The sequence below is a fragment of the Nyctereutes procyonoides genome, unplaced genomic scaffold, assembly GCF_905146905.1.
Source record: "Nyctereutes procyonoides isolate TBG_1078 unplaced genomic scaffold, NYPRO_anot_genome, whole genome shotgun sequence".
Classification (NCBI taxonomy): domain Eukaryota; kingdom Metazoa; phylum Chordata; class Mammalia; order Carnivora; family Canidae; genus Nyctereutes; species Nyctereutes procyonoides.
In genome coordinates, this window is record NW_026575126.1 from 43,504,942 (window position 1) to 43,517,910 (window position 12,969).

General features: G+C 41.7%; 1 protein-coding gene across 15 annotated transcripts in view; it reads left to right on the plus strand.

The window, feature by feature from the left end:
- RBFOX1 (RNA binding fox-1 homolog 1) overlaps positions 1 to 12,969 on the plus strand; it is a 1,051,909-nt gene that overhangs the window by 1,004,649 nt on the left and 34,291 nt on the right. For 8 of the 15 annotated variants that reach the window (XM_055340886.1, XM_055340888.1, XM_055340896.1 and 5 more), the window contains 2 exons: positions 5,285 to 5,327; positions 10,013 to 10,077. In XM_055340886.1, coding sequence (XP_055196861.1) covers positions 5,285 to 5,327; positions 10,013 to 10,077 — 108 coding nt within the window. The remainder of the gene's footprint in view (positions 1 to 5,284; positions 5,328 to 10,012; positions 10,078 to 12,969) is intronic. The other 7 variants (XM_055340889.1, XM_055340897.1, XM_055340884.1 and 4 more) reach the window with 1 other exon arrangement.

Below are 12,969 nucleotides of genomic sequence, written 5' to 3' on the forward strand. Positions count from 1 at the left end.
TGTTAAATTTAGAATTGTTTATTAAATGGTACCACTTTATTAGGCTTTTCACTTTCAGAAAAGAGTAGGATGGTTCTCATTATGGGGACCATAATTAAACTTACCTAAATGGATCTAGAGGCACTTACTCTCTCCTATTATGATATTAGCTACAATGTTAGGAGAATAAGCTGGAATACACACAATATAAAATAGATGGGCAAGGTCTGGGGCCATTTTTTTAAATCCTATGCTTTTTTTTTTTTTTTTTTTTGTATTACAAGTGACCTCAAATAAGTTCACTGGAATCGTATTTGTTGTCTTATAGACTAGATAACAAAGAAAAATAAAACCGTATTTCTGACCAAATTGATATAATTTACTAGAAAATGAGAAAGACACTATTTATTTAATTTTCTTCCTTTTGAATTTCAAATAATTACAATTTTGAAACATAGTATTAATCTCCATCAATGATGCATGTAGTTGAGTTCTACTATCATTGCATCAAATACATTTATTATAATCTATGGATTAGTGGGTTTTTTTCATAATAAAATGAACAAACAACCTACACCCACTGAGCAACCAATTTCTTATTTTTTTGTGTAGCTTAATGCATGGCTCCAAATATTCTCTTTAAAAACTTTTTTTTTTCAATGCATACCATTTTAGAGAGGCAGTGTGAGGCTGGGCAGGCTGGAGATCCATCAACATCCTTAGAAACCCAAGAAACCCAACATCAGTCTACACCCAACCGCCAGTGTAGCCTCTGGATAGAGCATATCTAAGCTTAGGGCTTTTTTTCTTTTTTATTTGGAATATGAGGAGAAGAGAAGGGATGAAAAATGAGGGGAAAAAAGACAATCGACCAAAAAAACCCCCAAAATACAAAAAAAAAAAAAAAACACAAAAAAAAAACTCTGTCAACACCTACCAGTGGTGTGGGAGGGCACATTCATAAGCCTAGCTAAAAACAAAAATATATTAGCTATTGTTTCTTGAATGGCCTCCTCCCTGTGCCTCAGTTTCCTCCTTTGTAAACTGACAGCCATTTATTGAATTATTAATTTGTGCTGTCCTATGGATATTTCCAGTGGGTGTCTTCTCCTGCCTTCTAGATACTTGAGTAGCAGGAAGGAGGAGCTGCCCGAAGGCAGAGTCTGGAGGATCCCAGACATGGGGAAAGAATGCACGACTAGGAGAGTTGGGCAGATATGACTGTGCCAGTGGCGCTGGAGACCTCAAATGAAAATCCGTGAGAACAAAGCAAATGGGGGGCACAGAGACACTCAGAAGGGAGCAAATGCACCAGGTGGGAAGAGAGAGTCCATTCAGTGAGGAGAGCTATCCCAAAAAGCCCCTTCGGGCTGTAAGCTCCTTTAGCGGCTTTCGTGCCCCATGAACCCACCACATCTGGGCACAGAGCCTGCGGGGTGTGGTGGTGCAGCCCCCGAAGGTGTCGGGGGTTATGGCAGGACACAGCGGTTCTTGTTTCACCAATGCTGTGCTCCCCGGAGTCAAGGTTTAGAAGACTGTTTCTCCCATGCTTTGCAAGTCACTCTTCGAGCCCGAGAAATGTCTGTATCATTTTCCCCGCTGTTCATATTATATTAAGATTTTTCAGGGGGAGGTTTCAAATGGGCAGTCAGGGGACAGAGGGAGCTACTGAGATTCGAACTCGGCGCCCTGCTTCATGGCACTTGTTTGGATCCTCTTTCCAAGAAAGGAGCTAGAAATAGAAGAGAGAGAGAGAGAGTGTAGCATGTCCTCGGGTGGAAAGGACATGCTACACACACAGACCTTGCAGAGCTTCCTGAGTGTTTTGCTCTGTGTAAACTGGCAGTTTTGGAATATTCCTGCCCTGGGGGGGGAGGCACAGTGTCTGAGGGGCACAGTGACTAGACCTCCCGTGACGGCAGCGAAATGGGCTCATAGGTGGCCTCGCGTTGATTTCGGGGAAAGAAAGAATTCAAATATTTCCTGCACCTGCAAGTTTATGGAGCAGGATTGGTCTTGGCTCGAAGTATGTTCCATGCTTGAATGGGATCTTTCAAGCTGCCACCCCTGCCTCCCTTGCGGTACTGGTGTGACTGGAACTGTTCCCAGTGCACCATTTCTTAAAGAAATGAAGGTTCAAAGGAAAACATGCAAAGGTCTCTTTTATTTAAAGGAAGTGTTTGGCTTGCTCCTTCAAGCTTGTTAAAAATCATGCACAGTAAATAGCGTTAGGGCAATCCTGAGAGGTCCTGGGACATGTGTTAAACACACAGGTCACCTCTAATGGGCTTAAACATCCCGTTTTGTTTTAAGTTTGCTGGGTCCCCTAGTGAGCTTCTGCTCTGGTTACTTCTAAGGATGGCACCAACAGGCTGGCCTCTAGCGCTTCCCACTCCGTCGCCGTCCACCCTTGGAAGCTGCCAGAGCACACGCACCAGACCATGGTCTCCTCTTTGTACCTGTTTTCTCACCCCTTGTCTCTGTCCTGCAAGGTCTTTCCATCCCACCCACCTCTTGTTGGAGCCCTTGAGCATTTCTCGGTCCCAGTGGAGCATGTGGGATTTGAAAGACCTGCAGGACCCCTGCACCTGGCCAGCCGTCTGCCTCCGGTGTAGAATGATCTCCTTCTTAAATGTTTCAAAGAAGTGAGGATTGTGGAGAGAGGGAGAGGTGCTCAGAGATGCCCTGAAATTGCAAGAGGGCTTCGATTGGTTACGGGATGCTGTGAGCTGGGAGCTAAGGCCAAAACCAGGGAAGTTCATTTGAGCTGTGGGCACAGAAAAAGCATCCTATTCAGGTGCCCAGTCCTATAGGAGGAGCTCGGGCCCTGGCCACAGGGGTTACGCTCAGGCCCAGTGAGGATGGCCACTCATCTGAGAGGATGTAGTGAGTTTCCAAGTCAGGAAGGACAGTATAAAAGAGGGTCCTTTCCACCCGAGGAGATGCTACTCTCTCTCTCTCTCTCTCTCTCTCTCTCTCTCTCTCTCTCTCTCTCTTCTATTTCAAAAGAACAAAATTCAGCTTATATAACTAACCTATCGAATCTATAAGTTAGCCATGGTTGCTTAGTGATACACATTTAAATGATTTATTTTCCATGAAAAAGTGAGTCAAGGTGAATAAATAAATAATAGCAGTAATGATCCATGGGATGAACAACCTTTTTGAAAGTTGAAGTAGAAGGACTAAGTGCCCTGGGCCTACAGAGCAATCCGTTCTATATAGGGGTGAAGCTATGGATCTCACGAGACCAGAATTGGCCACAGAGCTAAAAGTAAGTGTGGCTTAGCTGCATTTAGCCAGATGTTTGTCTTCCCCCAGCTCAGGGAGCTATCCAAGGGTATGGCGTTTGATCAAAACATAACCATTGAACATGGAAATAAAGACATGAAAATCGAGCTGTTTCAAAAGGAGGTACTAACTCAGTGGAAAGTGGAGCAAGATAGTGGAGTGATGGGCAGAAGAGAAGAGGAGACAGGTGGGGAGAGAGGAGACCGAGAAAGAAACACTGATGTACGATAGAAATGTTCCCTTTTCATGAGAAAGCCCTAAGCTTTCCAGCAGTCCAAGCAGCCGTGAGGCTGCCTGGCTGGTATGTCTCCATGAGATTCCAATGCATGTTTACATTCTTCTTAAATTCTGTGTTATAGCAAGTTCCTGGTTGACACCTTGGCTAAAACACAATTATTTCTGAATTCATGTCCTTTTGGCATCCATGGATCTTAAAACAAAGAGGCGTCCTCATTTCACTAATATAAATGTGTAACTGAAGCACACAACTTCTCCAAATAAAACACCAAGTCCTTATTCCTGGGACCACGCTTTCCGTGGGAGCCAGCTGCAAGTGGCAGTAGGCAAGTGGGCAGTAGTCAGCCCACCAAGGGGTTCAGCGTTTCCTATGTGGCACAAGATGCTCAACCTTTACTGCCTCGCTTCCCCCTCTCAGCCCTGGGTGGGCAGGAATTTCCTCCACCCATTACCTCCACTTCTGTTTTCAGTGGAGGAAACTTTTTTCTTCAGAGAAGAGATGAAATGCTTTGTCCAAAAATAATTAATTAATTAATTAATTAAAAAAAAAGAAAAAAATGCTTTGTCCAGAATCATTCATTGACCCTGGGGCCTGAGCCCGTGTGATCTGGCTCCAGTCACACCGAGTAATGCTGTCGCCCTCACTGAACCACACTCTGAGAAATGCAGTGAAAGGAAAGGAAGAAGATGAGAAATAAGATAATGAGGTGGGCAGGTCACAGGAAACAGTATCTCTACTTGAAACTTTCAAATAAGCAATAGGAGAGAGAGAGAGAGAGAGAAGAACCTAGAATGTGGACAGGCATAGGTCCACAGGCTTACATTTACTAAATCTAAGGCCAAGTAAAGATTAAGATATAGAGGATGTAGATGATATAGACATAGATGATCTATAGATCTAGACAATATAGATCCATAAACACACACCTTTATAAGGCAGGTCCCTAAATCTTGCGGCTTTCCATCACCTTAATGTCTGCCCTGGACCTAGAAAAATTCACTCTAAACTGGAACCACTCATGTGAAAGATTAGGCTCGCCCACCCCCAAAAAAATGCTCACATCCAAAAATTGCATCCCAGTCTGTCCGAGGGGTTCTACTTGAGATCATGTTGGTGTTGGACTTGAACGAAGTCATGACGTGCCCACGATATATTCCCAGCAGCTTCTCTAGACACGTGGCACGTGCACATAGGTTTTCCAGTCACATGTATTAAAAGGAACTTTGGCAGCTTCAACATGATTCACTAAGTCACGAGATTCAGTTCCGCGCTCTGTTGTTCTTTGATACTAAATTTTAAAAACCAAGGTATTGATACAGCTAGAGTTGCTGTGTACTGTCAACTGCCTCAGTAATTAGGCACCAAAGCTAAATTCTCAGGTATTCCAGAGAATTCTAATCATGGGATAAAGAGAGAAATTTGAAGGAGTTAACTTGAGCTGTTACATTATGCTTAGGATGATAAGAAGCCATGAAAGTATCCTTTTTTCTTCTTTGAAAATAAGTACAAGTTATAACACAAATTCGATCAGTAAGGTTTTACTCTCCCCCACCCCCCCCCCCACCACCACCCTCACCTTCCTGATACTCTGGGTTACAGAGATCTGCAGCTAAAACCTGCTGTTGTTTTTGGTTTGATGGGTCAGTCTCAGGTCTTTGTGAAGTAAGGGAAGCAAACTTGTACATGAATTGCTCTGGAATTTCTGTCTGACTTATGCATTTTCTTTTATTTATTTCATTTTTGCATTGAAAACATTACATTTCTGTTTCCTTATAGAGTAGTGTATCAAGAGCCTGTGTATGGCAATAAATTGCTGCAGGTATGAAATCCCGACTGGTGGAAAAACTCATCACTATGATTGTGGGTTTGCTGTGAAATCCTACTAACAAGACAATTCTGGGGAGGGGATATGTTCTCTAACATAGAAGACGAAAGACTTAACTGAATTTTCCAGTTTCGATGTGAATGCTTCTGGGATAGAGATACACACCCTCAGATTTCCCCTGTTGACTAGATCTTGAGTGTATCAAAATGGAGGTCTGACTTGGCTGTAAATTTGCTGGCTTAAAATGTATCTAGACTCAATTAATATAAATTCAGCGCAAAACCTTGCAAGGTTTCATCGTGTCAACTGTCTGGGTAATTGTGGTAGGTTCCTGGAGTCAACTGGAATGGTCAAACAAAAAACGTATTCATCCAGCATTGAGGGTCAGCCCAGCCAACATGACTTTGCCTGGTTTCATTGTAGCTTCTTATAAATTTATTTCACACCTATTGCTATAGCTCTCAACCTTATTACTCACTACTGAAACAACCCCCAAATGAACTAATTTGTAGGAAAAAAAAAGAGCAACACGTCCATTGGAGTGTAGCTGGCCGAGTCTCCCAATATGGTCTGTAGCCAACATGAAAACTGTCAAACAAAATGAAGGAAGAATGTAAAACTAAGGATGATCAGTGGGAGTTTTATTACATGGATTTCCCTGTAACATGCAATTCCCATTGTTGTTCTGTATTAAGTCAATTAAGAAAGTACATTCTTTTTTTAACCACGAGAATTAAGTTTTAATGAGAAATCTAGTGTGAAAAGGGGGTACTTGGATCTAGGAGAGAACAAAATAATTCAAATTCCCAAGATCAACTTTTATTTTTATGTTTCAGGAAAACTGATTTTTATTGCCACACTTCAAAGAGAGCCGAATGTATACTGATGAATTAGGGAGCCATTACTCAAGTGTTTCATTTTGCAAATATTCTTATAAAGGTTGTTTTAGTTATATATATATATATATATATATATATTTATGTATATATTCCATCCACCTTGCAGATTGCACAAAGTGAGATCCTTGGGTCTTCTCAGAAAATGGAAAGGCTTCTGCCTAGAATTAAGCCCATTGCTACTTTATACAGTTAAGCTGAAGAGAAACACACACGGAGCCCTTCCCGTTGCCACATCCCCACCAGCACACAAACGTTTTGCCTCTCTTCCTAAGTCATTTGGATATTAGAATATCTTTTTCCAAAAGTGTGCTCTAAAGTAAAACTGGATTTTTTTTTTTTTTTTTTTTTTGGTCAAATGACTCTGAGATGCCCTGAGCATCTATAGCACTTGCCAATATTGTTTTAGGAAGTTCCACAGATGGAGGAACCTGGTCCATTTCATTTACTTTGGCATTTCCCAAACCTATTTGGTCATGGAAAGGTTTCCTTTCCTACCACTATTAGCACCCCCAAGAAATGCAATGTTGAAAACGTTTTGTTGGAGCGCCATTAGGGGTCCTTAATCAATAACCTCTGCCCCAACCTCCAGAGGTCTCACTAGCAAAGGAAATGTTTCACACAATGAGTCGAGATCTTTGTGGCGGCTTCTGGTGATGGGGGCAGAGGGGGAAATCCATAACGGCCATTTAAAATGTATATTTTATATAAGGTCTCATTTATAGCTTGCTGCCCAGTATGTGAAAAAATGAGTATGTTTTATGAGGAGGGAGTACAGAACCATGCTGTGCTTGCTCTTCAGTTTGGTGGTGGGAGAAATCTCATTGTCAAGGGCACATTTTTGTCCTAAGGTCAGGAAGACTGGCTTCAGCATGAACATGGTTTGGTGCCAGCAAATGGAGGTGAGCGCTCCTGTTTCAGACATTAGCACAGAACCTTGCAGAAGCTCTGGCTATGCTCAGCGAGCTGCAAAATATGGAGCAATAAAATTGATTAGAGTCACCTGTTAGAAAGGCAAATTAAAGCAATTTGTATTTTTTGATCATTTTACAGTGTATGCACACATACACAGAGTTAATACACAACTCTGTTATTCCCCTAATATGGATTTCATACAGAAGAAAGATAGCAAAAGGAGACAATGCAGTATATAGGTGTGCTGGTATCAAGCCACCTGAACCTTTTCCTTTTCCACTTATAACTTATCTGAGGGATCATATAGACCTGGACTGTTAAATATGGAAGCCACCAGCCCCATGTAGCCCTTGACATGTAAATTCAAATTAATCAAATTAAAAATTCAGTTTGTTTTACCAGCCATATTTCAAGTGTTCAATAGTCACTTAGGACCGGTTACTACTGTATTGCACAGCACAGATAAGAACATTGCCATCCCCACCAACAGGCCTACTGGACAGGAAGGAGACCACTGTTCAAGGTCAGAATCTCTCCAATGGCTCCACAGACTTCAGCACACTATGACCTTGAGTCTTAAGTAGGGAAAGCTCGGAAACAGATTCCTAAATATCCAAGACGAGTGTCAGGGCATTGGCCATTCATGCCTGTCTTGTGTAGAAACACACCCTCATTTTGTCTAAATGGCCAAGTCATATGAAAATAATGGAGAGGATGACACTTCCCAAAGTGTCACAGACAAGCACGTCTGTTGTGCACAAGGATCCCAGTTGCACACACATCCATTTTAGGATCATACGATAAATATCGACTGGCAGTCAGCGAGGTCCATTTTAGTTATCTGTTCTTTGCACCACAGCTGTTCTTCCCACTTAGCAAACTTGCTACCCAGTTTCACTGGTGGAAACTATGGCAAAAGCTGAGGACACATACAGAGTTCAAACACAGAGGGCTTGCAAGGGGAGGGGGGCCATTGCTAGAAATCTTTGCTAGAACCAAATCCACAGTCCCCAAATCATGATTGATTTACGTGGCACTTGATCCAAATACCTTTGCAATGGCTTTTGCTCTTTATTCTGGAAGAGAAAAAACACACATTTTTTTCACTGTTTAATATACACACCTGCACACCTGTGTCTTTCCAGACACATCATGAAAGCCGAGGAGATGGACAAGCAGATAAAAAGAATGACTCCAGAATCTGATGACCTAATTTCCCCCCAGCCCATCATTCTGTATCTTGAGCTTGGTGCTGGTGTAACAACTGCTTTGGTTTTACAACTCCTCAGCACATTTAATGAGTTTCCCCGTTCTTAATTAGAGAACATGGTGTTTGGAACACCAGGTGGTGTCTGGCTAAGACCTCATTTTTTTTAAACTTCCACATGATTTTTCAAGGGAGAATTTTTTTTTTTTTTAATACTGGCTCCAAATGATTGGTGATTATCTATCAGGATGTCTTGGATGGTGCCTTCTCCAGGGCTGATCCAAAGAACACATTTCTTTAAGGACAAACTAGATTTTTGAATTGCTATGTGAGTGGTGGCAGATTTGTTTTGGAAGTTAGCTATTGCTAGAAGAGGGTAGAAATAGATTATTGAGACCACCTTGTCTACGTGTTGAAAGATGCTCTCTGTAGCATTTGTCTTCTTGTCTTACCACTTGGTTGTCCCCTACACACAAAGCTAAGCGTAACGTACCCCCTCACTCCTGATTTTGTTGCTAGATCCCTTCTGACACATGAGTGACTCTGCTGTTGGGGGTGGGGGCGGTCCTCTAACACATCAGTCTGTTCCAAGTTGCCCGTTTGTGGTAAGGGTGAAAACCATTCCTTCAGAGGATTATGGGACTGTGAATTCTAATTAGAACCCGAGTGGTCCCCGCGTTATCAGAAGAGACTGGATCCTGTTTGTTAATTGTGCTGAGATCATTCGACAGTGGTTGATGTATCGCTGTGGTCTGCTGAGCAAGAAGCTCAGTTATTTTCACAGTTTGATAATCAATGCTCCACTGAACACAATTCCTTTCGAATATGACCATTTGCTTGTCCTCTGCTTAATTGAACAATTGCAATAACTGGTACATGCAACTAAATGTTAATTATTTTTTTCAGGTTTTTTTCCTCTCTTAATGATTTTATTTACAAATTAGAAAGCTTTATCATATTCTCCACACCAAACAAATTCCCTATCTGAACCAGTGTGATATCTTTAGCGGAAAAGACAGAATTTTTAACAAGTGTTCACCATTCCGTGTTTTTTAAATAATTATGCCACATTTAGGAAGCTAAATGCAGTCTTCTTTAATTGCTTCAGTGGTTGAACAGCTACATATGCAAGAGATTACTAATAAACTTTCAATCAAAGTGTTATTTTTTTTTTTTAGTAAATATAAATGTAAGACAGGAGGGCCTTAGCTCAACCTATATTGGATTTTTAAGGAAGTGATCAAGGATTGTTTGAATAAAGTGTAAGTTAGTAGCTAAGAAGTAAAGGTAAAGCAAAATTATTTTTGAAAATCTGGAAAGTTCAGCAAAGTATAAAGAGTGTTTAGAGAATTCCCCCGTAATCCTTCCCACCCAACACGATCACCATTAACCATTTAGGTACATCTCTTTAGAAGGGTACCTGGGTTCTTCTTTTGGGAAATGCTTACACCTGCTAACCTTTAACATCCAGCTGGGGTTGGTATCCAAGCCCCTGGCTCTCCAGTGTGTTTTGTACTCCTGCTTTGGTACTAAGCTTTCATTAACCTCCACGTTAGACTGGTAGATGTGGGTTACTGCTGTTCTGGTGTGGTCTCACAGTTCGGGCGCCCCTGAGTTGGGCTCCTCTGCATTCCTAAGTCAGATTTCTCCTTGCGTTTCAGGGTGGTTATGCTGCATACCGCTACGCCCAGCCAACCCCTGCCACTGCCGCTGCCTACAGTGACAGGTAAGAGTCTCCCTTCTCCTGCTTGACAACTACCTTGAAACGAACTAGCTGGTGGGAGACGAGATGCTCGTCTGGTTCTGGTGCCAGTGCATGACTGCTGGGGAGGCAGCACCCCAAAATCAGGTCCCATGGTGAAGGTAAACGGTGCCACGGAGAGGGAGGATGAACGATCAAGCCTAGAACCTCCTAAACTCTCGCCCCCCTCTGCTAAAACACAAAATGCTATGTTTTTTGCAAGTACAGCTGCTTTTCAGATCTCTCAATCCCTGTGACAGCACACCTTGCATGCACACACATACAGTCCCTGTACAGCCTTGCCACGGTCTTCTGTGTAAGAAGCAGCCACGGTTTCAGCTAACTCATAGGAAGAACACCTAAGAAGATGATCCTGCAGGGTTTCCTCAACTGCGAGCACCCTCTTTCCCTTTCTTATGACTTTTATACACCCAGTAGAGCATTCCCTCCATTGCCTTTTTTAAAAACCCAACACAAACGAATGGGGAAGATGTATCTGGCATTCCTATGGAGATTCACTCTTTGCAGCAGTGCCCAGTGTCCGATCCTACTAAGATAAACCGACATGTATTCGTAATGCGCACCACATGTTAAGACTGGCAGTGGCAGGGGACAGAGCGGGTCTAAGAAATGCAGAAGTCAGAACGGATGGCGGGGGTGGGGCTGGGGGGGGTGGAGGAGCTTCATTACCCATTACCCAGGCTTGACAGATGACTCGGTTTCTGAAATGGCAAGCCACAGCTATTTTTGTGTAGGTGCCTTGAAACAAACAAAGTGTGCGTTTCCATATTGAATGCAACTCGTTGGCTCTGTTTTCTGAGGACATAAATGTGAATGTTCAGATGCTCTGCATGCACAAATGTCATTGAGGGTGCTTATTTTTGGTAATGACTCCTTTAATTTAAAAATATGTCTCATGAATAAAACAGTAATGGTAACAATTTGCATGTGTGGCTGAGGCATGCTGGGTCAGACAGGTAAGCAGGCGATGTACTTGACCCCCGAATGGGAAGTGTCAGCAGCCTCTGGTTTTCCTTCCTACCTGGCCTGTTGTGACTTAGCTCCTCTCTCGGTTTGCTGTGGTGTGCTTCCTCTGCGGCTCCATTTCATTTCTCACGAGATGTGTCGTTAGCTCGATGTAGCTGCAGATTTCTTCCGAGGTGTCATAAAGCAAAATAAACTCCTGGGCCCTAAAAGCTGCACTTTGAATACCCCGTGCCTACACTCGTAACAAATGGCTCTTTGGCGAGATAGAAGTGAGATCTGCTATCTGGTTGTATGTAGGTGTTATTATTGTTTTCGTATCAGCAGCCCTAATGGGTTCTCAAGACTGGAGTGAACCTCCAAAGAAATCCAAACAATTGTTAAGATGCAGTTCTAAACACATAAATTATCCAGTTACCCAATATCCTCTTGCCAAGACTCGAAACATGTTTTATGGACGTTACTATCTTCAGTACACTTTGACACCAGATTAGGAAAGAGAGAGTCAATAAAGCTCATAAAACTGACGGCAATCTTGAAATCCTGGAGCTCATTCTACAAATGAAGAGTCTTAATGCTATTAAACTCTGCACACTGAAGATTCACAAAGTATCAATTGTAATGTGGTTCATCTACAACCCTTAATTATTTTTATGAAAATATCTCTAGATGCTAAATTCTCAAACACCCACTTTGTGTATAATTATAATCATAGTAACTTTAGCCTGCCGTATAATTATAAGAATCTTAAACGGATTTATTTCTTTGGATTTTTATCTTGCTTCTCAATATAAGTGCATCTTCCCCCAAGTTGAAAAAAGGTTAATTATAAAAGATATAATTTAAATTGCTTTCTTCAATAAGACCCATCTAGATACTTTTAAAATAATAAACAATATTAATGCTGTCCTTAAATAGAATTACTGGAGAATCTGGCCATCTCCATTGGCATTTGTTTGAAAATTAACTTAGAGTGTTGCTGCATTGAGTGGGGGGCACCCTATGCAAGTACGTGTATAAAACCTGTTATTTTAACATTATTGAGATTTCTCATTGGCAACGTGTCCTTCTGAAAATTGCCCTCATTCTTGGATTGGTAAATCTTGAATGACTATACAATTCCCACGTTAGTGTAATCGTTTCAGTGGAAGAAACCAAGTAAATATACTCTTGTCCATGTAATTGGCCTCTTGCTGTTCATGAAAGAAATTTGCATATTGGGTCTTCTTGGTTGCTGTGCAAATTGATTACTAGCCCTATTCATTATAAGCAAGACACTTGCCACATATGGGATTATTGCATTGAGGTATGTTCAGTAATAGGCAAATTACCAGAAAACAATCTTTAAAATGATATTTCTGGTTCAGTTTGTAAAGTGTAGTTATGACCTGGTGGTATCTCCTTATGTTTCCAGTCAGCAGGTGAAGAGAAGGAAGACCCTTCCCCTGATAGAAGACATGTATTTGGGGAAAATGTGGAACTATTAGGATAGCTTTTGAAATCTTGATGAAAGATACCAAGTTTCTAGAATTTATCTAGGGCAGTTGTGTAATAATTTATTTTCACGTGATCACAGCGTAGTATCAGCAGGGACAGATTCTCAGTTCCTCTCATCTAGAAGACAGGCAGGAATGACAAAGAGAAAAAACGTAACCCAAAGCAGCTCCTTCAGACTAGGAAGCGAAATCAGCAGGAATTGACAGCGTTTTGGTAATGCTCACTGGTTGTCAACTTGATGAAAAGAGAAACCGCAACTAATTTTACTTGTAATCATGAGATTCACTCTTCGGGCATGTGGAAAACAAAAGAAGTCTGATGTCCCCAGTTGGTAGAATTTTACCTTTTATCAGCACAAATTAAGCCCTCATCAAATTAAAGATTCAGGGACCTTTG